General features: G+C 41.6%; 1 protein-coding gene across 2 annotated transcripts in view; it reads left to right on the top strand.

Annotated features, from left to right (window-relative positions):
- The window catches only part of LOC115135535 (SRSF protein kinase 1-like), a 56,942-nt gene that overhangs the window by 6,335 nt on the left and 23,910 nt on the right, over positions 1 to 26,697 (top strand). The window contains exons 1-3 of one of the 2 annotated variants that reach the window (XM_029670328.2): positions 9,763 to 9,867; positions 19,771 to 19,892; positions 20,645 to 20,753. In XM_029670328.2, coding sequence (XP_029526188.2) covers positions 9,845 to 9,867; positions 19,771 to 19,892; positions 20,645 to 20,753 — 254 coding nt within the window. In that variant the 5' untranslated portion in view covers positions 9,763 to 9,844. Of the gene's footprint in view, positions 1 to 9,762; positions 9,868 to 19,770; positions 19,893 to 20,644; positions 20,754 to 26,697 lie in introns of those variants that run through there. The other variant, XM_029670319.2, reaches the window with a different exon arrangement.

Genomic DNA, 26,697 nt, shown 5'->3' with positions numbered 1-26,697 from the left:
AAGCTACTGACACAGGCTAGTATATTCACGAATTTGGGGTGGGAAAGAATCTCCTGGTGATATCCACGTTAGAGCCCTGCTACCCGAGTCCGACGGGCCCCGACATCATATGGGTTAGGGTCGGGTAGGGCCTGTTTTAAGACACGAGAGATTATTTCACAGAAAATAATGTTGCTAGTGTGACAAAAAGTAGCTAACGGCAAACTGTTCTCATGTGTCTTCAATTGAGCAGAGCAGCCCAAGCAGAGCCGTTGCTATGGATACTCGGACTAAGCTGCCAAGATCAGAGCTCATGCCGCGTGCGCTTCATGCAGGGAGCAAGTGACAGACAGAGAGGACCAGCTAATGGATTTACTAATGGAGTAAGTTATTTTGGGCCGGGCCTTCATTTTGGCAGACGCAGTCAGACCTGGGTAATGTAGGGCCTGAACGTTGCAGCCTGGCCTCGGGCTTAACATGAATGCCAACAAATAGTGAAATGACAGCTGTTAGTGTACAGTGCCTTGCGAAAGTATTCGGCCCCCTTGAACTTTGCGACCTTTTGCCACATTTCAGGCTTCAAACATAAAGATATAAAACTGTATTTTTTGTGAAGAATCAACAAGTGGGACACAATCATGAAGTGGAACAACATTTATTGGATATTTCAAACTTTTTTAACAAATCAAAAACTGAAAAATTGGGCGCGCAAAATTATTCCATTAACAGATTGTTAATTTTCTGCAAAGAAAAGGGGGGGGGGGGGATAAAGCATAAATTTGCACCCCTTTTTTAATTTGCTCCATGGTTATGGCAAAAAGCCATTTGGCTCAGTCATGACTCGAAGAGGAACAACTTCGAAGGAGTTTAATTTAATAAACAATGCCATGCTGGTGGGTGGTACGGTTGAAATAAAACCTAGGCAAGAAACTAAACAGGCAAAAAATAATTTCCACGTCATCTCATAGGAAAAGACAAAGGCATTTACGTGGGCAGGTTGGATTTGTCACTACAAGCCCAAATATATCATACTTTGAATAAAACAATGACTGATTGACTTAAATCGTTGTGTAGCATCATGGGTAAGCTCTGGCCATCGTCCAAAACTTACATTTTAGATCTTTTTTTCTGTATAAATTCATTGTTTTACCATGAAGCAGCACGGTGGGAGAGACGCATATTTTTTGACTTGACATTTTGCACTGCTTTGGTGGAAATATTAGCTCTGTCTACATTGTTCTCTTGCATTCTGTAAATTGTTTATAACACATCAATTGAAATAGGTTATGCAGACTATAGCGAAGAAATGGGCCACTTGCCGTGGGCTGCCCGGTCCGCTCTATTGCGTGGTGTCGAGTTGGAATTGGTTCTACATTGTCTGTCACATCACAGTGTCGTCACCATCGACAATGGAGGTCAATCATCTTCGATATCTGATACTATTGTAATATCGCCCAACCCTAGTGTATGTGTCAGATTGATGTCTCAGTGTCCCTGGCTATGCCTCTGGTGACTGTATCCTGCTGCTCTGTTCTCATTTAAGCCTTTATTGGCCTATCCTAAGGCCCTATAAAATCTGTGTTGTGGAGAACCCGGACCGAATCACGGAATCCAGACATTATAAACGGAATTTAACAATATTCAAAAATGTATTGAACAGTAGGAAATCAACTAAATGTACTGAACTTAGGAATTCCTTAATGTGCCCAAAGGTAATCATAAGACTTTAATGAAAATGCATCAGTGATTCTTATTTTCCTGGAACTTTTTGAAAGGAAACAGGAATGCCCATTGTGTGTGTGTGTGAGAGAGGGAGAGATGGAAAATCCTACAATGTGATTTTCTGGAATTGTTTTCTCATTTTGTCTATCATAGTTGAAGTGTACCTATGATGAAAATTACAGGCCTCTCATCTTTTTAGGTGGGAGAACTTGCACTGACTAAATACTGTTTTGCCCCACTGTAGATGGGTCCGACCACCATTAATCAAATAAGAACTGTCTTATAAACTAGGGTTATTTTAGATGACACCTAGCTGTATAGTTAGCTACCTAGCTATTTGGTTAGCGAGCTAGCTATAGCTACTGAAACAGATCGTTTTGCTATGTTTTTGGGGAAGAACATTGCATCCATGAGCTAGCTAGCTTTTTTAAATGACAAGCGCTGTAGTTGCGCGAGACAACTTTACCAGCATCGTAGCATACACATCGATGTATCGTATATGAAATAGGAGTGATAGTGTAATAACTACGTAAAATATTTATGATCGCGTTACATTATTATGTGACGTGCAGTCATTTCGGGTCCTGATTGGTCAACAAGCTTATTTGACACGTCAAATAGTGTGATTTGACACGTCAAATGGTGTGATTTGACGTGTATCTTTTTGAACACGCAAAGCCGCAAACGACGTTCCATAGAAATCCTGGTTGAGAATGAAACAACTGAACAAATTAACAACGAAACAGCACAGCAAGTAAGTGAAAGAAATAGGTTTTGATTATGTTTTACTGGTAATGGGGACACGTAAATGCCAACAAAATTACCTTTTGATGTGTGTGTAACCTTTTATTTAACCTGGCAAGTCGGTTCAGAACAAATTCTTATTTACAATGACGGCCAAACCTGGACTACGCTGGTCCAATTGTGTGCCGCCCTATAGGACTCCCAATCACGGCCGGATGTGATACAGCCTGGATTCGAACCAGGGACTGTAGTGATATGTAGTGCCTTGGACCACTGCGTCCATGTGTGTGTTAACTATTTAACTGTACTGATGCAACACTCCATCACTCTCCTTGGTCAAATAGCCCTTACACAGCCTGGAGGTGTGTTGGGTCATTGTCCTGTTGAAAAACAAATGATAGTCCCACTAAGCGCAAACCAGATAGGATGGCGTATTGCTGCAGAATGTTGTCGTAGCCCTGCTGGTTAAGCGTGCCTTGAATTCTTAATAAATCACTGACTGTCACCAGCAAAGCACTGTCACACCACCTCGTCCATGCTTCACGGTGGGAACCACACAGGCAAAGATAATCTGTTCACCTATACTTTGTCTCACAAAGACACAGCGGTTGGATGCAAAAATCTCAAATTTGGACTCATCAGACGAAAGGACAGATTTCCACTGATCTAATGTTCCATTGCTTGTGTTTCTTGGCCTAAGCATGTCTGTTCTTCTGTTTGGCGAAGGCCTGATTCACACAGTCTCCTCTGAACAGTTGATGTTGAGATGTGTCTGTTACTTGAACTCTGTGAAGCATTTATTCGGGCAGCAATTTCTGAGGCTGTTAACTAAGGAACTTATCCTCTGCAGCAGAGGTAACTCTGGGTCTTCCTTTCCTGTGGCGGTCCTCATGAGAGCCAGTTTAATAATAGTGCTTGATGGTTTTTGCGACTGCACTTGAAGACACTTTCAAAGTTCTTGATATTTTCCGGATTGACTGACCTTCATGTCTTAAAGTAATGATGGACTGTCATTTCTCTTTGCTTATTTGAGCTTTTCTTGCCATAATATGGACTTGGTCTTTAACCAAATAGCCTTATCTTCTGTATACCACCCATACCTTGACACAACACAACTGATTGGCTCAAATGCATTAAGAAGGAAATTCTAGAAATGAACTTGAAATGCATTCCAGGTAACTACATCATGTTGCTGGTTGAGAGAATGCCATGAGTGTTTGAAGAATCTCAAATGTAAATTATATTTTTTGGGTTATTACATGATTGCATATGTTATTTCATAGTTTTTATGTCTTCACTATTATTCTACAATGTAGAAAATAGTAGAAATACAGAAGCCCTGGAATGAGTAGGTGTGTCCAAACTTTAGACTGGTAGTGTATGTGTAAAATGTAGAGAGAGATCTACATTTTCGGGAATATAAACTTAAGTAGCAATATAATATCATCTTTGAGAACTAACAATTATCAAAATAAACACTGAACAGTCAGGGGAATTTAAAATTCCCAAAACAATTGATCAATATTTAAGTTGGATGACATCTGATGTCATAAGGTGAATGCACCAATTTGTAAGTCGCTCTGGATAAGAGCGTCTGCTAAATGACTTAAATGTAATGTAATGCTTAAAAGGTCGCAAAAAATGTTTTCATATCTGTATCAGGGTTTTTTTGTTGCAAGGAAAATAATGGATATCGGTATTGGCCAAAAAATGTAATATTGGTGCATCGTGTGTGTGATATATTTGTTTTTAACCTCTCAAGTCAAGGTCCTCAAAATGTTGGCACCCACTATGGGGGCCGCGACCCCTAGGTTGGGAACCCCTGATCTAGTTTATTCCTTTCCTGCCAATCCTAACCATTGTTCCACAGATTTAGAAAGGGAAGGCCAGTCACTTCCAGTTGTATTATCCAGGGCAATGGACTGTATGTTACTGTAGTGTTTTTTTCTAAGGCACAATAATTCTCTGCTACATTTTCATCCTCGATCTCGCTCTGCCTGCATAGCCGTTGCTCCTGCTCTTTATGTAACCCATTTCTTCCTGCAGTGAGTATGTGTGTGTTGGACTGCAGAGAGCCCCCCAGCAGTGAGACTGAGTTAGTTAGGACATGAGGAGAAGGGGCGGTAGGGGGTGGGGAAGGAGCACTGCAGACTGTATGTGTGTGTGTGCAGATAATTTACAACAGTAGTTCTGTACCCTAACTGTTTTGTACCGACTGCCTCACTGATTGACACTCTCCCTGGCTGACTGATTGTGAGTGGACTAGTCAGACGTAGGAAATAAAGAAAAGGTCACCTCTTAGTCTAGCTGGCAAGTCACGTTCTGATGTTTTTCCTGCCTGAAGTTTAAGTTGTCGAAAAGAAACACATGGCTTCTTAGCATAAAGTCATTTCTCAAGCAAGAAGTTTGCTGGGACTGTGGGAGTTGTCTGAGTGGGGATGGGAAACAACAATTAATACAAGTCCCATGATGGTAGTGACTGCCCATTACTGCTTATCACTTATCACAATTTATTCACATTACTTAACTTAAGTAAAATATTTCAGTTGTGCATATTACATTTAGTTTGATTTACTATCATTTCATTCCATGTCCATCCTCTCATCTAGAGCTGCTGCCTAAATATCTATTTTAGTGGTTCTTCAATGTAAAAAAGGCATACCACTAGAGCTATTTTTTGTCATGTAGTGTATGTGGACACCTGCTCGTCGAACATCTCATTCCAAAATCATGGGCATTAATATGTAGTTGGTCCCCCCTTTGCTGCTATAACAGCCTCCACTCTTCTGTGAAGGCTTTCCACTAGATATTGTAACATTGCTGCGGGGACTTGCTTCCATTCAGCCTTGAGCGTTTGTGAGGTCGGGCACTGATGTTGGGCGATTAGGCCTGGCCCGCAGTCGGCGTTCCAGTTCATCCCAAAGGTGTTCGGTGGGTTGAGGTCAGGGCTCTGTGCAGGCCAGTCAAGTTCTTCCACACCAATCTCGACAAACCATTTCTATATGGACCTTGGTTTGTGCATGGGGGCATTGTCATGCTGAAACAGGAAAGGGCCTTCCACAAACTGTTGCCACAAAGGTGGAAGCACAGAATCATCTAGAATATCAGTGTATGCTGTAACATTAAGATTTCCCTTCAGTGGAACTAAGGGAGCATGAAAAACAGGCCAGGACCATTATTCCTCCTCCACCAAACTTTACAGTTGGCACTGAATTGGGGCAGGTAGCGTTCTCCTAGCATCCAACAAACCAAGATTTGTCCGTTGTACTGCCAGATGGTGAAGTGTGATTCACACCACTCCAGCTGACACTTGGCATTGCCCATGGTGATCTTAGGCTTGTGTGCAGCTACTCAGCCATGTAAACCCATTTCATGAAGCTCCCGATGAACAGCTATTGTGGTGACATTGCTTCCAGGGGCAGTGTGTGTATGTGTGGTTTTTATCATGACTTCTCAATACAGAGTTTTTACTGATCATTAAAGACTAAAGACATTCTGACTTACATGTAGACACACAAAAACAGGCCATTTTACGCAGTGTACACCGCACAGGGAGATCTAGATGTCACGTTTGTTGACTTGACAAATTGTTGCATTGTGTGCAAGGTTGGTGGAATGTTAGCATATTTCTGGTGGTTTAACTTGGAATGGCAGTCGGGTAGCTAAGCTAACACATCCACCCAGTATCTGTTGGAAAGCAGACTGAACCAAGTTTTGCTCTAGGATTTTGCCTGTGCTTAGCTCTGTTCTGTTTATTTAAAAATTATTTAAAAAATATATAAAAAACCTAGTCCTTGCCGATGACAAGAATACCCATAACATGATGCAGCCACCACCATGCTTCAAAATATGAAGAGTGGTACTCTGTGATGTGTTGGATTTGCTCCAAACATAACACTTTGTATTCATGACAAAAGTTTGCAGTATACTTAAGTGCCTTGTTGCAAACAGGATGCACGTTTTGGAATATGTTTATTCTGTACAGGCTTTCTTTCATTTATGTTAGTATTGTGGAGTAAATACAATGTTGATCCATCATCAGTCATCTCCTATCACAGCCATTAAACTCCTTAACTGTTTTAAATCCCTGCGCGGTTTCCTTCCTCTCCGGCAACTGAGTTAGGAAGGGCGCCTGTATCTTTGTAGTGACTGGGCTTTGTGATACACCATCCAAAGGTTAATTAATAACTGCACCATGCTCAAAGGGACAGTCAACGGTTACTTAAGAATTTAAAAAAATAATTTACCAATAGGTGCCCTTCTTTGCAAACCATTGGAAGAACTCTCTGCTTGAAATTCACTGGTCGACTGAGGGACCTTACAGATCATTGTATGTGTGGGGTACAGAGATGGGGTAGTTATTCAAAAATGGTGCTAAACACTTGCATACAGTGAGTCCATGCAATTTATTATGAATGTTAAGCAGACTTTATTAACTTCAGAACTTATTTAGGCTTGCCATAAGAAAAAGGTTGACTTATTTTTGCATTTTTTATTAATTTGTATACATTTCTAAAAACAATTCCACTTTGACCTTAAGGGGTAATGTGTGTAGGTCAGTGACACAATCTCAATTTAATCCATTTTAAATTCAAATGTGGAAAGGGGGGGCCTCCCGGGTGGCGCAGTGGTTAAGGGCACTGTACTGCAGCGCCAGCTCTGCCATCAGAGACTCTGGGTTTGCGCCCAGGCTCTCTCCGCGACCGGGAGGCGAAGCACAATTGGCCTAGCGTCGCCCGGGTTAGTGAGGGCTTGGCCGGTTGGGTTGTGTATCGGAGGATGCATAACATTCAACCTTCGTCTATCCCGAGCCCGTACGGGAGTTGTAGCGATGAGACAAGATAGTAGCTACTAAAACAATTAGATACCATGAAATTGGGGAGAAAAAGGTGTAAAATTCTGGAATGTTTCCAAATGTGGAAAAAGTTAAAGGGTGTGAATGCTTTCGGAAGGCACTTTATATCCATGACAATATATGAAAAGAGTAATTTGTTGATTGTATTTGACAGTGTGTTGTGCCCTTATAGCCATTCCTTTACGCATGAATCAATCGATTCTTTATGCTTTGGGTCCACAGTCCGCACACAGCTTCATACCTTTGTGCGATTGTGGTCTGTCACCGTCTCCGGTTTCTTTTTTTGGTCACAGCCGATGGCAACAGTGGGATGCATGAGGTGCTGAGGATGCAAACACTTATTTGACATCTGTCCACCATGAGTGTTGCTTTAGCGCTCTCCATCACTAATGTGGAGTGTAGCTCCACTTGTATCTTTTGTGCAGAATGCTGCAGCTACCATCTCTGTTTGTTCACCGTTCCAGAGCAGGGAACAGTGACATTTATGTGAAGAAGTTGTCCATGGTCACATTACTGCCTTTGGCCATGTAAAACTCCACGAGTCTCAAAACCAGTCCGAGTCACTCATCCGCTGGCCTGGTTTATTCTTTTACCACATATGGAAAGGTATTGAGTGTTGGGCTTGAAGACTAAGTTAATGTCAATCACATGAAGACCCTTCATCAGCAACGTCGATATCAAGCTAAAAATGCAATCAGATTCCAGCTCATCTAAACTCTACAGCATTTGCAATGCTGTCAGTCCTTCCATTAGTTTGGTTCGGCTTTCCATTGCGAACTACACACATTGTAAACTGTGTCTGATTTGACTCTGAGGGGAGATTATATACCATTTCCAGCCTTTTCATAATAAAATAATTAGACCGCCCACAAATAAATATTCGTAAAAATATAAAAAGGATATATTTTGTATTTCATTTCTCTTACAAAAAAAAGCGTATTACATTTGATCAATTTTATTTGTAGATTTGATTAGTAAAAATCTGCAGTAAAGGCAAGCACCAACGTTTGATAAACCGTGCATAAACATTTGTAAAAGATGCATTACACAAAGAAATATTGGTGAAAATATTGCATAGGGAAATATTCATGAAAATATTTCCATGAAACATATTAAAAAAGGCCTAGATAGGCAAGGATATGTTTTGGGTTATTCTACAAAGGCATACTGCAACACATAGGCCTCGCCTATTTAAATTTCTCTAAAGGACAGCCATTACAGCTGTGAATAATTTTAAGATTCTACCAACCTTGCACAACTCTTAGGGCAACATATCCCTTGTTTTTAGAAAAATTGCTCAAGCTCAGTAGATTTGGTTGGGAATCATGGATGGACAGCAGTATTCAAACCGTGTCTGATTTTCAAGCAGATTTAAGTTAGTACTGAGACTGGACCATTCAGGAACACAACACCTCTTGGACAGTCATTCTGATGTGTCTTTGGCATTACTAATTTGTGTTATTGTTCCGCTGAATCCCAGGGTTAGCTTTTCCAAAGACTACGGCGTGACAAACTCCCCAGTCCCTTCCGGTGACAGGCGTACACATAACATTATGCTGCCACCACAATACTTAAAAAATACTCTGGGGTGTAAAGACCGTGGCCAGTTGAATATGGATTTACATTACTCTGTCTGTTGCTCAAGTCATTGCTAACAGCCATCTGAGTAAAATAAAAGCAAATGTATTACGGTCAAATATCATCTTTGTTTAGCCTAGATTCTTGGAGACTATGCTGTACATGTTTTGAGGTGACAGGACAGTGTTCAGTCTGTGCAGATGTACCCCTGGCTCCATAGTAACAGTAATAAGTGGGGAAACATTGAGAGGAACACGGTAATGTAGATTAATGGGCTGAGTAATTTATGAATAAACTCACTGCCACTTTACATAAAGAGAGGGAGATGCACAGGCACATGGACACAGAGACAGACGACCACGCTGTGCAGCATTGCTAACAGTAGTGAACACAAAGAGAGTGAATAGGGTGAGAGATGGTACAGATGCAGATTGTGGTACGTTGTAATGATAATGAGAGAAGGAAGCATCGGGAGAGAACGAGAAGAAAGACTAAATGAGAGGGGGAGGTTGTTTTGGTCTGAGGTGGAGGAGGTGTAAGCATTCATCACCTGCAATGCAGTGCTGGGCTGAGTCAGCCAATCATAGCTGAGCAGAGAGGGGAGGAGGTTGGGCCAGGCGCTGACGACAACCAAGGAGAGTTCTCGGTCAGCGAGAGGGCGAGAGGGAATGAGCGGGGGAGAGGGGCAGTAACAGCAGTGTCTAGCTCCTTTGCCTGAGCCTGCAGCGAGACTGGGGCTCACAGATTTCTCCTCTTCATTCTTATCCTCCTCTCCTTCTCTGCACTGCTCTCTTCCTCTCCCGCTCTCTTCCTCGCTTTTTACTTTTCCCCTCTGTTTTCTGGACTCTGTTCATCTCCACGCTGATCCCATCCCCTCTTCACTCATCTCCTCATCCTGTCGTATTGTGGTGTATGGAGTGAGGATCTCCGGTCCTGCCTGCACCCATCCTCTCTACACCTCCCTCCATGGGCATCCGAGCATCCTGCAGGTAAGAGCAGGGGGAGAGGAGGTGCGTATGTGTGTCAGGAGCTCTGCACTTGCATGTCCTTGAAGTACCCCTGATATGTGCGCCTGCGTGTGTGTGTGTGTGTGTGTGTGTGTGTGTGTGTGTGTGTGTGTGTGAGAGAGAGCTGTAACAGCTGGACTTTGTCCTCTGCAGTGGTCTTGAGGATTGAGGAAGCAGAAAAGACACTTGTGATTTTAGGGAGAAGGCTGACCGAAAACACTGGTCTTTCTGCCTGTCTGTCTGGTGCTATAGCCTAACTGAGAATTCAACAGTGGTCAGGGAGGTCTGTGAGTCTTTTCTGATGTTTGACCCTGGTCAGATTAGGGTTAGATTAGCGAAGTAGTGACCGAAGGAGAAGAGGGTTAATAGAGAAAGGAAGTGTGTGTTTGCGTGTGTGTCAGGGCGTGACATTAACTTTTTTAGCCACATGTCCTTTGGACAGGTAGGACAGATTTTATTTACTCGTCAAAGAAATCTAAAATGGTCTAACACCATTTTACACCATTGTATGACGCAAGGAACCACTTTACAAAATATAATGCATTACTATTTTTTTTACTATAGAAAATCTGAGAAAATGTAGGCTACCCTCTGCCTATTAGCTTCTTTGCATACAACCAAGTACTTTTATAAAGACAAATGAATAGAATTGGCATAATAAAGCAATCCCCATAAAAATATTACACTTCCGCATCTGTGGCGAAAGGTAAGGAGTTAGAGCCGTGTTTGTCAGACCATAAGACCAAAATCGTCTAGCGTCCAAATGATTTGCCCTACAAACATTTTTGACCCCTCTATGGAAAAGCGATTCTCACTAACACATTTATGTCTGTTGTTTTGCTCTAGGAAGTATATATGGAGACTGTTTAGTGACACAAATAAGGGGTTAAATACTTTTGTGTGTGTGGACAACCCTTCAAATTAGTGGATTTGGCTATTTCAACAACACCGTTGCTGACCGTTGTATAAAGTCGAACACACCGCCATGCAATCTCCATAGGAAACATTGGCAGTAGAATGGCCATACAGAAGAGCTCGCAGAAAGGGGACCGCTGAAGCGTGTAGGGCGTAAAAATCATCTGTCCTCTGCAACACTCACACTGCCTCTGGACGCAACGTCAGCACAAGAACTGTTCATCTGGAACTTCATGAAATGGGTTTCCTTGACCAAGCCGGCCCACACAAGCCTAAGATCACCATGCACTATGACAAGCATCGGCCGGAGTGGTGTAAAGCTCGCCGCCCTTGATCTCTGGAGCAGTGGAAACACTTTCTACACCACTACCGTTTTGGGGTAGGCCCCTTAACTCCTGTGAAGGGAAACCTTAATGCTAAAGCATACAATGATGTTCTAGATTATCATGTGTTTTTAACTTTGTGCAACTGTTTGGGGAAGGCCCTTTCCTGTTTCAGCATGACAATGCCCCTGACAATGCCCCTGTGCACAAAGTGAGGTCCATACAGAAATGGTTTTTTGAGATCGGTGTGGTAGAACTTGACTGGCCTGCACAGAGCCCTGACCTCAACCCCATCGAACACCTTTGAGATTCATTGAAACGCTGACGGCGAGCCAGGCCTAATCGCCCAACACCATTGCCCGACTTCACTAATGCTCTTGTGGTTGAATGCTGTAGGGACTTGCTTCCAATGTTCCAACATCTAGTGGAAGGCCTTCCCAGAAGAGTGGAGGCTGTTATAGCAGCAAAGGGGGGACCTACTCCGTATTAATGACCATGATTTTGGAATGTTTGACGAGCAGGTGTCCACATACTTTTGGTCATATAGGGTAAGTTTCCTGTATCTTTCTTATCTCTCAGATATAGGACAGACACTTCAGAACAAAGTTCCTTTTTTGAGGGGGACGGGGACGACAACTATCTGTTGTACCATGTAGTGAATCTGTTATTCAATGTGTTTGTATGGGCTAAAAGCAGTAAGGCCAAATACAAATTTTCATCAAATAAGATATATATTATATATATATATTTATATTAAAAAAATGTATTTGATACTTCAAGAGGACTTTAAAATTCCATATCAAATAGCTAAAGGATCCTTGGTATGACCTTCTTAAAACAATTCCATATAGCTTAGTAGAAACCCCTCTCCCGGCTTTGACAGTGCTTTGACTGTAATGGGTTAAAGTCTGGCTACATTTTCTGGTTCCTGCCTCATGTCAGCATCGGTTTGGACATGAAGCTGTAGCCAATATGCATATCACCTATAATTTGACATTTTTATTTATGTACACGAAAAATAGATTTTAATATTGTGCTCATGTTGGCCTCTTCTGATCGAAGTCATTGATATTGTGAATACATTTTATATATATATATTTCTTGTCCATTCAGACAGCTTAAATCTATATTCTTGTCTGATTTTATATATATATATATATATATATATATATATATATTTTTTTTTTTTAAATAATTAAAAAAAAACTTGTCTCGGACAAGAGGACAAACATTAATGTCGAGCCGTGTGTGTTTTCGCGAGTGTGTTGAGTGTGGTGCATGTGTGTCAGGAATGAATGCAACAGCAGCTGTGACGGTTGCTCATCAATGGAGACGGGATAATGTTGGTGACATCGTCTACACGTCCTTCCCTTTCATAATTGTCTGGCACCCTCTCTCGCTCCATCTCATTCTCCACGCCTCTCTCCCAACTAGGGTTGTGAACTTTTAAACGACATGGGGATCGTTAACGTTGAGACGATCCCGAACCAATTTTTTTATTTTTAATCTTCTTTCTTTTAAACAAAATTAAAATCTGTGTAGTTATCACACAACTACCACTAAAAGGAACGGATCATCATCATCAGAACATTTTCATTTTCAAAATGCCTAACGCAACAATGCTATAACGTTAGTAGGAGGAGATGTGCATCTTTGAAATGATTTGCCGTGGATATAAAGCTCTCCGTTGGGAGAATGTCAGACGGTGAGACAGGGAAGTGACTGCGGCGACATTTGGTTTAAATGAGGTGGTGGCTAAATAAATGCAAACCTTGTAAGGTGGATTTTAATTGACAGTGACTATGTGAGAATGTTGCTTGTTTTTATTCCTGGTGTGTGTTTTGTTGTGTAGGATGATGGATCCCTGTAGCCTACAGCTGTCGTGGATGAGGAACTTGGCTCTTTCGCTATTAATCTTTCCTTGATTCCTTGTATCATCTTCACTTCACCTCCTTTTCAAAACGCTATGAGATGGTTATCAAGGACGGGTGAATTTGTAGTTGTCCCTGAGGTTCAGAATAGTGTTGCTATATTTGATCCCAGTCAGCTGACAGGAGTTGGTTAGTTGGTGGTAGAGGTGGGTTTGAGGTCTCTCTCTGTGTGTGTGTGTGTGTGTGTGCGCGCGCGCTCGAAGAAGGAAATTGGGAGAGAGCAAGTCAATACTCATTTTCCTCACTAAGTTTTCCTCAGTAGACTTCCAGTGTTGAACAGAAAAACACCAGACAGTGTCTTAGTCACAAAAAAAATGGGATGTGCTGCTCTGTTTTCACCCACTGATTACCCCATGGCGAACATCAGCCTCTCAAGCTGACTGGAGAACTTGCACACCCGCTGTGGCTTAGATATAGAATGAATTATAGTTCTATGGGCTGAGGTCCCATGCGTCTGAAGGCGGAAGTACACTACACGATTTTTGCCCAGTCTACAGACTCTAACCAGAGAACTTCTCACATTTAACTATTCAGTCAAGCCAAATCGTATTGAACTTGTAACCATATATAGTAAATTCAGCTGGTGGCACAATCAGGTCAGAGTCATGCTATATTCTTCTGGGCAGGTTTGCACGTGTAGTGGGGGAATCATTAGGGTTCGTTCCCTTCCAAGATGATTCGATACGTCTAGGTACAGTGCATTCGGAAAGTATTCAGACCAATTGACTTTTTCATCATTTGTTACGTTACAGCCTTATTCTAAAATGGGATTCAATACATTTTTCCCCACATCAATCTACACACAATACTCCCAAATGACAGAGAAAATGGGTTTAAACTAAAATAAATCAAATCACATTTTATTTGTCACATGCGCCAACAAAATGCTTGCTTACAAGCCCTTAACTTCTTGACGCACCCATCCCTTTAGTGGGATCATTTTCATCAACAAATTCAAATTAAATTACTAAAAATATTTAATTTTCATGAAATCACAAGTGCAATATAGCAAAACACAGTTTAGCTTGTTGTTAATCCACATGGCTAGTCAGATTTCAAAAAAGCTTTTCGGCGAAAGCATACCAAGCGTTTATGCAAGGACATCTCTCTCAGTAGACAAAACATTACAAACAGCTAGCAGGCAAGTAGATTGGTCACGAAAGACAGAAAAGCAATAAAATGAATTGCTTACCTTTGATGATCTTTGGATGTTTGCACTCACGAGACTCCCAGTTACACAATAAATGTTCCTTTTGTTCCATAAAGATGATTTTTATATCCAAAATACCTCCATTTGGTTGACGCGTTATGTTCAGAATTCCACAGGATCGAGCGGTCACGACCAGGCAGACGAAAATTCCAAATAGTATCCGTAAAGTTCGTAGAAACATGTCAAACATTTTTTATAATCAATCCTCAGGTTGTTTTTACAATATATAATCGATAATATTTCAACCGGAGCTTCTTCAATAGGAGGGAGAGAGAAAATGTCTGCTCCAAACTGTTGAGCATGCAAAACGCTGCTGGCACCCAGCCATACAATGACGCGATGTGATCTTTCTTTCTCAGTTTCAGGCTTTTATTTTGAAAAATATGTCTAAAGACTTTTCACACCATGGGGAAGCCATAGGAAACGGAATCTGGTTGATATCCCTTTAAATGGAGCAAAGGCAGGCAAAGGAACAGGTTTTCGCCTGCAATATCAGTTCTGTTATACTCAGACAATATTTTGACAGTTTCAGAAACTTTAGTGTTTTCTATCCTAATCTGACAATTATATGCATATTCTAGATTCTGGGCCTGAGAAATAGGCAGTTTCATTTGGGTACGTTTTTCATCCAAACATCAAAATACTGCCCCCTACACTCAACAGGTTTTAAGTATTCAGACCCTGTTCTATGAGAATTGAGTTAAGGTGTATCTTGTTCCCATTGATCATCCTTGATGTTTTGTACAACTTTGAGTCCACCTGTGGTAAATTCAATTGATTTGGACATGATTTGGAAAAGCACACAGCTGTCTATGTAAGGTCCACATCAGAGCAAAAACCAAGCCATGAGCTTGAAGGAATTGTCCATAGAGCTCCAGGAAAGGATTCGAGGCACAGATCTGGGGAAGTGTACCAAAAAATGTCTGCAGCATTGAAGGTCCCCAAGAACACAGAGGCCTCCATCATTCTTAAATGGAATAAGTTTGGAACCACCAAGACTCTTCCTAGAGCTGGTGGCCCAGCCAAACTGCGCAATCAAGGGGGAAGGGCATTGGTCAGGGAGGTGACCAAGAACTCGATGGTCACTCTGACAGAGCTCCAGAGTTCTTCTGTGGAGATGGTTGTCCTTCCGGAAGGTTCTCCCATCTCTGTAGCACTCCACCAATCAGACCTTTATGTTAGAGTGGCCAGACAGAAGCCACTCCCTAGTAAAAGGCACATGACAGCCCGCTTGGAGTTTTCTAAAAGGCACTTAAAGGACTCAGACCATGAGAAACAAGATTCTCTGCAAGATTGAACTCTTTGGCCTGAATGCCAAGCGTCACGTCTGCTGTGCAGCGTTGCTCCTTATCCAACCTGACAGAGCTAGAGAGGATCTGCAGAGAAGAATGGGAGAATCTCCCCAAATACAGGTGTGCCAAGCTTATAGCGTCATACCTAAGAAGAGTCTAGGCTTTAGTCGCTGCCAAACAAAGGACTGAGTAAAGTGCTTCAACAAAGGACTGAGTAAAGTAGTGCTTTAACAAAGGACTGAGTAGAGGGTAAAGGGTCTGAAGACTTATGTTAATGATATTTCAGTTGTATATTTTTTTCAACATTTGACCAAAATGGATGATAACCTGTTTTTGCTTTGTCATTGTGATATTGTGTATGGATTGATCAATTTTAGAGTAAGGCTGTAAAGTTATAAAATGTGGAAAAAGTTCCTTTTCACTGACAATCCCAACTCAACAATAATCTGTCTGCACTGTCTTTCCGTCCTACTATAGGCAATGCGATTTAAAACAAGCCACTTTTTTGCCTTCAAGAGGTGCCCATTGCATCCAAAATTGTAATAGCACCTCGGTTGTTCAAGATGATCAACCCCGCCTATTTTGTTGTATTCCATTACAAGATATTCCATTACAATATAAATTCCTAGCACTTTTAAAAACAACTCCAAAACCCCGCTCCCTCACCAATGAATTCTTGCTTTCTTGCCTGACAAAAGAACTAGAGTTTGCCAATGTTAGCTGATTAGTTACGAAGCTGGGACAGTTTCCACATGAATTGCATCGGTCGAAACATGACAAAACAAGCAACATGTTAGCTGGCTATGTAAACAAATATCCAACTCATCAAATCAAATGTATTTATAAAGCCCTTATTACATCAGCTGATATCTCAAAGTGCTGTACAGAAACCCAGCCTAAAACCCCAAACAGCAAGCAATGCAGGTGTAGAACCATGTTGGCTATGAGCTCCACTGCACGGGCATCTACCTTACACAGCTAAGCTGTAAAATAATGTGAAAACGAGGCAATGTATAGCCTATGAATTTCTGCACATAGCAAACATGACAAACCCTAATTTATGCCAAACAGATAAACACGAATTACTCTAGCCTTGATTTCAGTGGTTAGAAGTCCAAGATGACGCCATACTGGATGGCCACAGTTTTGCAAGCTCTGACCCAACATTGCTATTTTGTTTATTTTAACTCTATTTTCACAATATATCCGTTATTGTTACTTTTGAACATCAGATCGGCAGTTACTTACCCCAATTCCGGTTCTACTTTGACTAATTTATTTCTACTTTCATCTTTCCTGGGCTCTAATGCTGACCAATTCTGACAATTTTTGGGCTGCCCAAGCGGAAATGCCAGCGTTACAGAGGCAAGCGATGGGGATAATGAGATTAATGCGAAGGGAAAACTGGCCACCTCTTCCCTCCATTCTACTGGCTAATGTACAGTCACTTGATAATACGATGAATGACCTCCGATCCAGGATTTGCTACCGACTGCAATATTCTTTGCTTTTCAGAAACATGGCTCTCGGACAAGATACCCCCCATGGCTATCCAACTAGATGGGTGGAGAGTACAATGGAGTCAGGGAAATTAGAGGGAGGGGGGGGGGTTTGCCTCTTCATCTACACCAACTGGTGTGCTAATTCTATTATTCTGTCATGCAATACCTGATGGTCAAATGCCTACCCTAATTTGAAACAGGAAGTACCTGCAATTTTCTATGTTGAGAAATTACAGGACTGCTTTGCTAGCGCTGATTAGAATATGTTTAGAGACTCCGCCAATAACATTGACGAGCTAACCACCTCCGTCACCGGCTTCATTAGAAAATGCATTGGCGATGTGGTACCCACGGTGTGGGTTCACGGTTTCCCCAATCAAAAGCTCTGGATTAACACAGAGGTTGGCGCTAAACTGAAGAGCAGGGCTCCCACACACAGAGCTATCGTAGACAACCCTCGTGCTACGGCCGAAGTCATGAATAAGTACAAGAATGCCCGCTATGACCACCGCAGTTCCTGTTCTTACTTACTTTATTATGCATTTAATTTTCCTTATTCTTATTTCTCTCTTCTTTGTTTTTTGTAATATATTGTTATTGATTATTTCATTGTTGGGTTTTGAGTTTGCAAGAAAGGCATTTCACTGTACTTGTGCATGTGACATTAAAACTGGTCTTGTCTGTACGGCTAGCTAGTGAAAGTGACAGCTGAAGTTGACGCTTCTTGAGCGCAGCCCAAATTTACCGCTAACACACAACTGTTTTTGCTTGGGTCGTTAACATATGAATTAACTTGGTAGGAACAAGACAAAACAACTAGTTAGTTGACTATATAGAGCTAAAAACCAACTATTTCCATGAGACCGAGAGCAATCATTTGAGCTCCACTGCTGAAGTGCTCGCCTGTACCAACCAAGTTATCATGACAGGACGTGATCATCTGAGAGCAATTCCCCAAGTTTACAGCATCAAACATCAACAACACCAAACATAGAAAACCAGTCAAAAGTTTGGACACACCTACTCATTAATGTTTTATTTTATTTTATTTTTTTTACAATTTTCTAGTAGTGTAGTAATAGTGTTGTAACCAAAAAAGTGTTAAACAATTAAATATATTTGAGATTCTTCAAACTAGAGACTCTTTGCCTTGATGACAGCTTTGCACACTCTTGCATTCTCTCAACCATATTCACCTGGAAGGCTTTTCCAATGGTCTTGAAGGAGTTCCTACATATGCTGAGCACTTGTTGGATGCTTTTCCTTTACTCTGCGGTCCAACTCATCCCAAACCGTTTCAATTGGGTTGAGGTTGGGTGATTGTGGAGGCCAGGTCATCTGATGCAGCACTCTCCTTCCTGGTCAAATAGCCCTTACACAGCCTGGAGGTGTGTTGGGTCAATGTCCTGTTGAAAAACAAATGATAGTCCCAATAAGCTCAAACTCAATAGGTGGCGTGTCACTGCAGAATACTGTGGTAACCATGCTGGTTAAGTGTGCCTTGAATTGTAAATAAATTACAGACAGTGTCACCAGCGAAGCACTAGCACACCACCACCTCCATGCTTCATGGTGGGAACCACACATGTGGAGATCATCCGTTCATCTACGCTGCGTCTCACAAAGACACAGCGTCTGGAACCAACAATCTCAAATTTGGACTCATCAGACCAAAGGACAGATTTTCTAATGTCCATTGCTCGTGTTTCTTGGCCGAAGCAAGTCTCTTCTTATTATTGGTGTCCTTTAGCAGTGGTTTCTTTGCAGCAAGTCGACCACAAAGGCCTGATTCACTCAGTCTCTGAACAGTTGATGTTGAGATGTCTGTTACTTGAACTGTGAGACATTTATTTGGGCTGCAATTTCTGAGGCTGGTAACTAATGAACTTATCTTCTGCAGCAGAGGTAACTCTGGGTCTTCCTTTCCTGTGGCGGTCCTCATGAGAGCCAGTTTCATCATAGCACTTAAAGGTTTTTGCAACTGCACTTGAAGAAACTTTCAAAGTTCTTGAAATTGACTGACCTTCATGTCTTAAAGTAATGATGGACTGTTGTTTCTCTTTGCTTATTTGAGCGGTTCTTGCCATAATATGGACTTGGTATTTTACCAAATAGGGCTGTCCTCTGTATACCACCCCTACCTTGTCATAACACAACTGATTGGCTAAAACCCATTAAGAAGAAAATAAATTGTGCAAAGCTGTCATCAAGGCAAAGGGTGGCTTTGAAGAATCTCAAATATAACATATTTTGATTTGTTTATCACTTTTTTGGTTACTTCATGAATCCATGTGTGAATCCATGTAGAAAATAGCAAAACATTTAAGAAAAACCCTTGAATGTGTAGGTGTGTCCAAACTTTAGACTGTTACTGTATATGAGCCCTGGCTAAAAGATGTGGGTGCCATTTGGGATGCAGACACAGATTCCTCTATCACTTTGGCCTATTGCCATTTAGGCCGATTTGATTGAATGTACAAAGGCATCACAGCTGTCGATGGGGTACTATTTAGAGGCCTGACCTCCCAGCTTCAGGGAGCACCAAAGGGACATATATTAAAGTATGTCACGTTTTCCGACCTTAAAAGTAGAATGTCAAGATGAAACCACGTCCCATGACATCGGTTGTGTAGATCCAGCATCTATACGCCTCAATCCCAAGTTAACGGAAAAGGCTCATTTACAATAACCCTACCCTCTCTCTCTCTCCAGACCAGACCCTGCACCGCGGGGAGGTGCGTCCAAGCAGAATGACTCTCCTATCCCAGACCAGGAGGAGGAGATACTGGGCTCTGATGACGAGGAGCAGGAGGATCCCAACGACTACTGTAGAGGTATGATACACTGTGTACACACACACACACTCTTGTACAGCGCTTGGGGGGGGAACACAATTCAGTCCCATTCAAAATCCAATTGTTTCCCTAACCTGTACTCTTAACCTAACCTTAACCCAAAAGCCGAACCATAACCTAATCTAATTCTAACCTTAACCCCCTAAAAGTAGCATTTGGTCCCTTGGTGACTAATAATCTATCAATCAAATTGATTTAAGAAGCCCTTTTTACATCAGCCAATGTCACAAATTACTTTACAAAAACCCAGCCTAAAACCCCAAACAGCAAGCAATGCAGATGTAGCAGCATGGTGGTGAGGAAAAACTCCCTACAAAGGCAGGAACTGAGGAAGAAACCTAGAGAGGAACCAGGCTCTGAGAGGTGGCCAGTCCTCTTCTGGCTGTGCCAGCTGGAGATTATAACCGTACATGGACAAGATGTTCAAACATTTGTAGGTGACCAGCAGGGTCAAATAAGAATAATCACAGTGGTTGTAGAGGGTGCAACAGGTCAGCGCCTCCGGAGTAAAAGACAGTTGGCTTTTCATAGCCAATCATTCAGTTAGAGACAGCAGGTGCGAAAGCGAGAGAGTCGAAAAGAGCAGGTCTGGGACAATGTAGCACGTCCGGTGAACAGGTCAGTGTTCCGAGTTGGTGAAATTTTTGCTTACTATTCTTGTGGGGACTGGTTAAAGTTAAATACGTCCATACACAGTCACACACACCAACTACCATATGTTACTATTGCAGGAGGTTACCACCATGTGAAGATAGGAGACCTGTTCAATGGAAGATACCATGTGATCAGGAAGCTGGGCTGGGGACATTTCTCCACTGTATGGCTGGCCTGGGACATACAGTAAGTGCTGACTGACGGTGTACAGTATCTATACTATCTGTCTAACATACAGTGGACCTTGGAATTACCTGGATTTCTGCATTAATTGAGCATGAATTTTGATCCGAGCTTCATCTAAGTCACAACAATAGACGTCTGCTTAAACAAATAACACACAAACAATTCTACGTTTGTCTGTCAGTGTTTGTCTATGGAGATTGCATAGCTGTGTGCTCGATTTTATATACGTGTCAGCAACGGGTGTGGCTGAAATAGCAGAATCTAGTAATTTGAATGGGTGTCCACATACTTTTGTGTATATATACAGTTGAAGTCGGAAGTTTACGTACACTTTAGCCAAATACATTTACTCTGCTTTTCACAATTCCTGACATTTAATCCTCGTAAAAATTCCCTGTCTTAGGTCTTTTAGGATCACCACTTTATTTTAAGATGGTGAAATGTCAGAATAATAGTAGAGTGATTTATTTCAGCCTTTATTTCTTTCATCAGATTCCTAGTGGGTCAGAAGTTTACATGCATACAATTAGTATTTGGTAGCATTGCCTTAAAATTGTTTAACTTCGGTCAAATGTTTCGAGTAGCCTTCCACAAGCTTCCCACAGTAAGTACATTTTGTCCTATTCCTCCTGACAGAGCTGGTGTAGCTGAGTCAGGTTTATAGGCCTCCTTGCTCGCACACGCTTTTTCAGTTCTGTCCACAACTTTTCTATAGGATTGAGGTCAGAGCTTTGTGATGGCCACTCAAATTCCTTGACTTTGTTGTCCTTAAGCTCTTTTGCCATAACTTTGGAAGTATGCTTGGGGTCATTGTCCATTTGGAAGACTCATTTGTGACCAAACTTTAACTTCCTGACTGATGTCTTGAGATGTTGCTTCACTATATCCACACAATTTTCCTCCCGCATGATGCCATCTATTTTGTGAAATGCACCGGTCCCTCCTGCAGCAAAGCACCCCCACAACATGATGCTGCCACCCCCGTGCTTCACGGTTGGGATGGTGTTCTTCGGCTTGCAAGCCTCCCCCTTTTTCCTCCAAACATAACGATGGTCATTATGGCCAAACAGTTCTATTTTTTTTCATCCGACCAGAGGACATTTCTCCAAAAAGCACGATATTTGTCCCCATGTGCAGTTGCAAACCGTAGTCTGGCTTTTTTATGGTGGTTTTGGAGCAGTGGCTTCTTCCTTGCTGAGCGGCCTTTCAAGTTATGTCGATATGGGACTCGTTTTACGGTAGATATAGATAATTTTGTACCCGTTTCCTCCAGCATCTTCACAAGGTCCCTTGCTGTTGTTCCGGGATTGATTTGCACTTTTCGCACCAAAGTACCTTTATCTCTAGGAGACACAACGCTTCTCCTTCCTGAGTGTTATGACGGCTGCGTGGTCCCATGGTGTTTATACTTGCGTACTATTGTTTGTACCGATGAATGTGGTACCTTCAGGCGTTTGGAAATTGCTCCCAAGAATGAACCAGACTTGTGGAGGTCTACCATTTGTTTTCTGAGGTCTTGGCTGATTTCTTTAGATTTTTCCCATGATGTCAAGCAAAGAGGCACTGAGTTTGAAGGTAGTCCTTGAAATACATCCACAGGTATACCTCCAATAGGCTTTTTGACATCATTTGAGTCAATCAGAAGCTTCTAAAGCCATGAGATTATTTTCTGGAATTTTCCAAGCTGTTTAAAGGCACAGTCAACTTAGTGTATGTAAACTTATGACCCACTGGAATTGTGATACAGTGAATTATAAGTGATATAATCTGTCTGTAAACAATAGTTGGAAAAATTACTTGTGTCATGCACAAAGTAGATGTCCTTAACCGACTTGCCAAAACTATAGTTTAACAAGAAATTTGTGGAGTGGTTGAAATACTAGTTTTAATGACTACAACCAAAGTGATTTTAAACTTCCCGACTTCAACTGAATAGTGTACCAGGACGAGAGAGTTTTCAGCACCGCGGGCCAACATTTCAAGGAGATGGGAGTGATCCTACACAACGGATTCTTTCCAGAAGTGAGTCCCAGGATGGTCAAATGTAGGAAGAAATTCTATCAGGTGAAAAAAGAACGTACCTCCAAGAATATCCCCTTTGCACTGCTTCAACCTGCAACGATGAGAATCGTCCATGGTGGACAGAGAATTACTTGCTAAGGAGACACCAGTGATGTAAGCTCCCACTGTCCATGTAAACAAGCTATTTGTTGTCACCAGAGCAGGGACATATTCCTGACATTTTCATTAATGTGTGAACAATATGGCTAAGATGGTAAATCGTACATCATCGAAAGTTAATGGACTGAATGGACCTGTTAAATGAAAATGAGTGCTTATGTACTTGAAAAAGATAAAGAACCATGTTGCCTTTTTATACAAGAAAAAAAAAATATATATATATATATTTGATTGATGTATTATATATATAATATATATATATTATTTTTTACATGTATTTATAATAATGACAATTACAATAATACTGAATGAACGCTTATTTTAACTTAATATAATACATCAATCAAATCAATTTAGCCTCAAATATATAATGAAACATGTTCAATTTGGTTTAAATAATGCAAAATCAAAGTGTTGGAGAAGAAAGTAAATATGTGCCATGTAAAAAAGCTAACTTTTAAGTTTCTTGCTCAGAACATGAGAACATATGAAGGCTGGTAGTTCTTTTTTAACATGAATCTTCAATATTCCCAGGTAAGAAGTTTTAGGTTGAGGTTATTATTGGAATTATAGGACTATTTCTCTCTATACCATTTGTATTTCATATACCTTTGACTATTGGATGTTCTTATAGGCACTTCAGTATTGCCAGTGTAACAGTATAGCTTCCGTCCCTCTCCTCGCCCCTACCTGGGCTCGAACCAGGAACACATCGACAACAGCCACCCTCGAAGCATTGTTACCCATCTCTCCACAAAAGCCGCGACCCTTGCAGAGCAAGGGGAACAACTACTCCAAGTCTCAGAGTGAGTGACTTTTGAAACGCTATTAGCGCGCACCCCTCTAACTAGCTAGCCATTTCACATTCGTTACACCAGCCTAATCTCGGGAGTTGATAGGCTGGAAGTCATAAACAGCGCAATGCATTGCGAAGAGCTGCTGGCAAACGCACGAAAGTGCTGTTTGAATGAATGCTTACGAGCCTGCTGCTGCCTACCACCGCTCCTCTATCAAATATCAAATCATAGACTTAATTATAACATAATAACACACAGAAATACGAGCCTTGGGTCATTAATATGGTCAAATCCGGAAACTATCATTTCGAAAATAAAACGTTTATTCTTTCAGTGAAATATGGAACCGTTCTGTATTTTATCTAATGGATGGCATCCATAAGTCTAAATAGTCCTGTTACATTGCACAACCTTCAATGTTATGTCATAATTATGTAACATTCTGGCAAATTAGTTTGCATATACCCTGACTCTGCGTGCAATTAACGCAAGAGAAGTGACACAATTTCCGTAGTTTAATATTGCCTGCTAACAATTTCTTTTAACTAAATATGCAGGTTTAAAAATATATACTTACATGTATTGATTTTAAGAAAGGCATTGATGTTTATGGTTAGGTACATTCATGCAACAATTATGCTTTTTTCGCAAATGCACTTTTTTTAATCATCCCCCGTTTGGCGAAGTTGGCTGTCTTTGTTAGGAAGAAATAGTCTTCACAGTTCGCAACGAGCCAGGCTGCCCAAACTGCTGCTTATACTCTAACTCTGTTGCACAGAACGCAAGAGAAGTGACACAATTTCCCTAGTTAGAAGAAATTCATGTTAGCAGGCAATATTAACTAAATGTGCAGGTCTAAAAATATATACTTGTTTATTGATTTTAAGAAAGGCGTTGATGTTTATGGTTAGGTACACATTGGTGCAACGACTGTTTTTTTCACGAATGCGCTTGTTAAATCACCCGTTTGGCAAAGTAGGCTATGATTCAATGATGAATTAACAGGCACCGCATCGATTATATGCAACGCAGGACAAGCTAGATAAACAAGCTAGATAAACTAGTAATATCATCAACCATGTGTAGTTAAGTGATTATGTTACGATTGATTGTTTTTTACAAGACACGTTTAATGCTAGCTAGCACCTTACCATGGCTCCTTGCTGCACTCGCATAACAGGTAGTCAGCCTACCACACAGTCTCTTTGTGGAGTGCAATGTAAACGGCCATGATCGGTGTCCAAAAATTACCGATTGTTATGGAAACTTGAAATCGGCCCTAATTAATCGGCCATTCCGATTAATCGGTCGACCTCTACCACAGACCATGTGGATAACCACTCCAGACTAGGACCTCCACATCCGGCTTCTTCATCTTCGCGATCGTCTGAGACAAGCCACCACGACAGCTGATGAAACGGAGGAGTATTTCTGTCTGTAATAAAGCCATTTTGTGGGTAAAAACGTCTGATTGCTTGGCTCTCCAGTGGATGGGCCTATGCCCAGTCATATGAAATCCATAGATTAGTGTCTAATGAATTCATTTCAATTGACTGATTTCCTTTTATTTGTGCTGTATTATTTTGGCTGGTGGGCAGGGTTGAATTACCTTTTTGTGGTACTGTTGATGTAAATGTAAAAAGTGCCTTTGAACGTGGTATGGTAGTAGGTGCCATGCGCACCAGTGTGTCAAGAACTGCAAAGCTGCTGGGGTTTTCACACTCAACAGTTTCCCATGTGTATCAAAAATGGTCCAACACCCAAAGGAAAACCGGCCAACTTGACACAACTGTGGGAAGCATTGGAGTCAACATGGGCCAACATCCCTGTGGAACACTTTCGACAAAAGGCGTGCAACTCAATATTACAGACCTGCCAACATGCACATGTTTTGCAGAAGACAATAAAAAAAGTATGCCGAAATGGGCCTCCCGGGTGGCGCAGTGGTCTAGGGCACTGCATCGCAGCGCTAGCTGTGCCACCTGAGACGCTGGGTTCGCGCCCAGGCTCTGTCGCAGCCGGCCGCAACCGGGAGGTCCGTGGGGCGACGCACAATTGGCCTCGCGTCGCCCGGGTTAGGGAGGGTTTGGCCGGTAGGGATATCCTTGTCTCGCGCACCATGGACTCCTGTGGCGGGCCGGGCGCAGTGCGCGCTAACCAAGGTAGCCAGGTACACAGTGTTTCCTCCGACACTTTGGTGCGGCTGGCTTCCGGGTTGGAGGCGCACTGTATAAATGTGTGTATTTGTTAAACAATTTAAATAAAAAATAAATAAAAAATCCACTGAGGAAATCTAACATCCCGATTCTCAAGCTGTACTGAGTTTGTCAAGAGTTAATACATCATTATTTGACGTAGCTACCCCGTGTCTGCCCCTCCTGTTTGTTATGATGCTGAGTTTGCCGACTGTCAGCTATACATAAACACATGGACAAATCCCTTTTCGGCTCCGTGTGTTGTGGAAAGGTAAACACTAAATGTTTCAAGCTAACATTAGCGAACATAAGCTGGACATTCAGTGGGCTCTAAAGTTAGTGAAAGAAATGACATGCAAATACGAAAAATAACTGGTCGCATTTGTGCGAGAGACATTTAATTCTGCGTCCCATTAGTTGTATTTTCCACGTAACATTACGAGGATCGCTCAACCCGATAGACTAACTGTAATTATGATCCACATCACAAAAGCGTTACAAATGTATAATCCAAAATAAATATGAACAATATTGGCATTAAATGGAGTCGGGAGTTTAGACGACTGCGCGATGTTGAATGAATGAGTGTCCGGTATTAGCAATAGAGGCAATGCTTCAAAAAAGCCTTTGCACTAGATTTGAGATTTTATCAAATTCGAAACTCTGAAATGATGTATGCGCTGCAAAGAAATCCAATGGGCACTTTTACATAGGCTGAAACACCAGACTTCTAGCGAACAGTGTTCAGATGCCTTTTTGTGGTAGCCTACT

The sequence above is a fragment of the Oncorhynchus nerka genome, linkage group LG2 (assembly GCF_034236695.1).
Source record: "Oncorhynchus nerka isolate Pitt River linkage group LG2, Oner_Uvic_2.0, whole genome shotgun sequence".
NCBI lineage: Eukaryota > Metazoa > Chordata > Actinopteri > Salmoniformes > Salmonidae > Oncorhynchus > Oncorhynchus nerka.
Note: the sequence above shows the minus strand (reverse complement) of the source record. Positions and strands in the feature narration are given on the sequence as shown.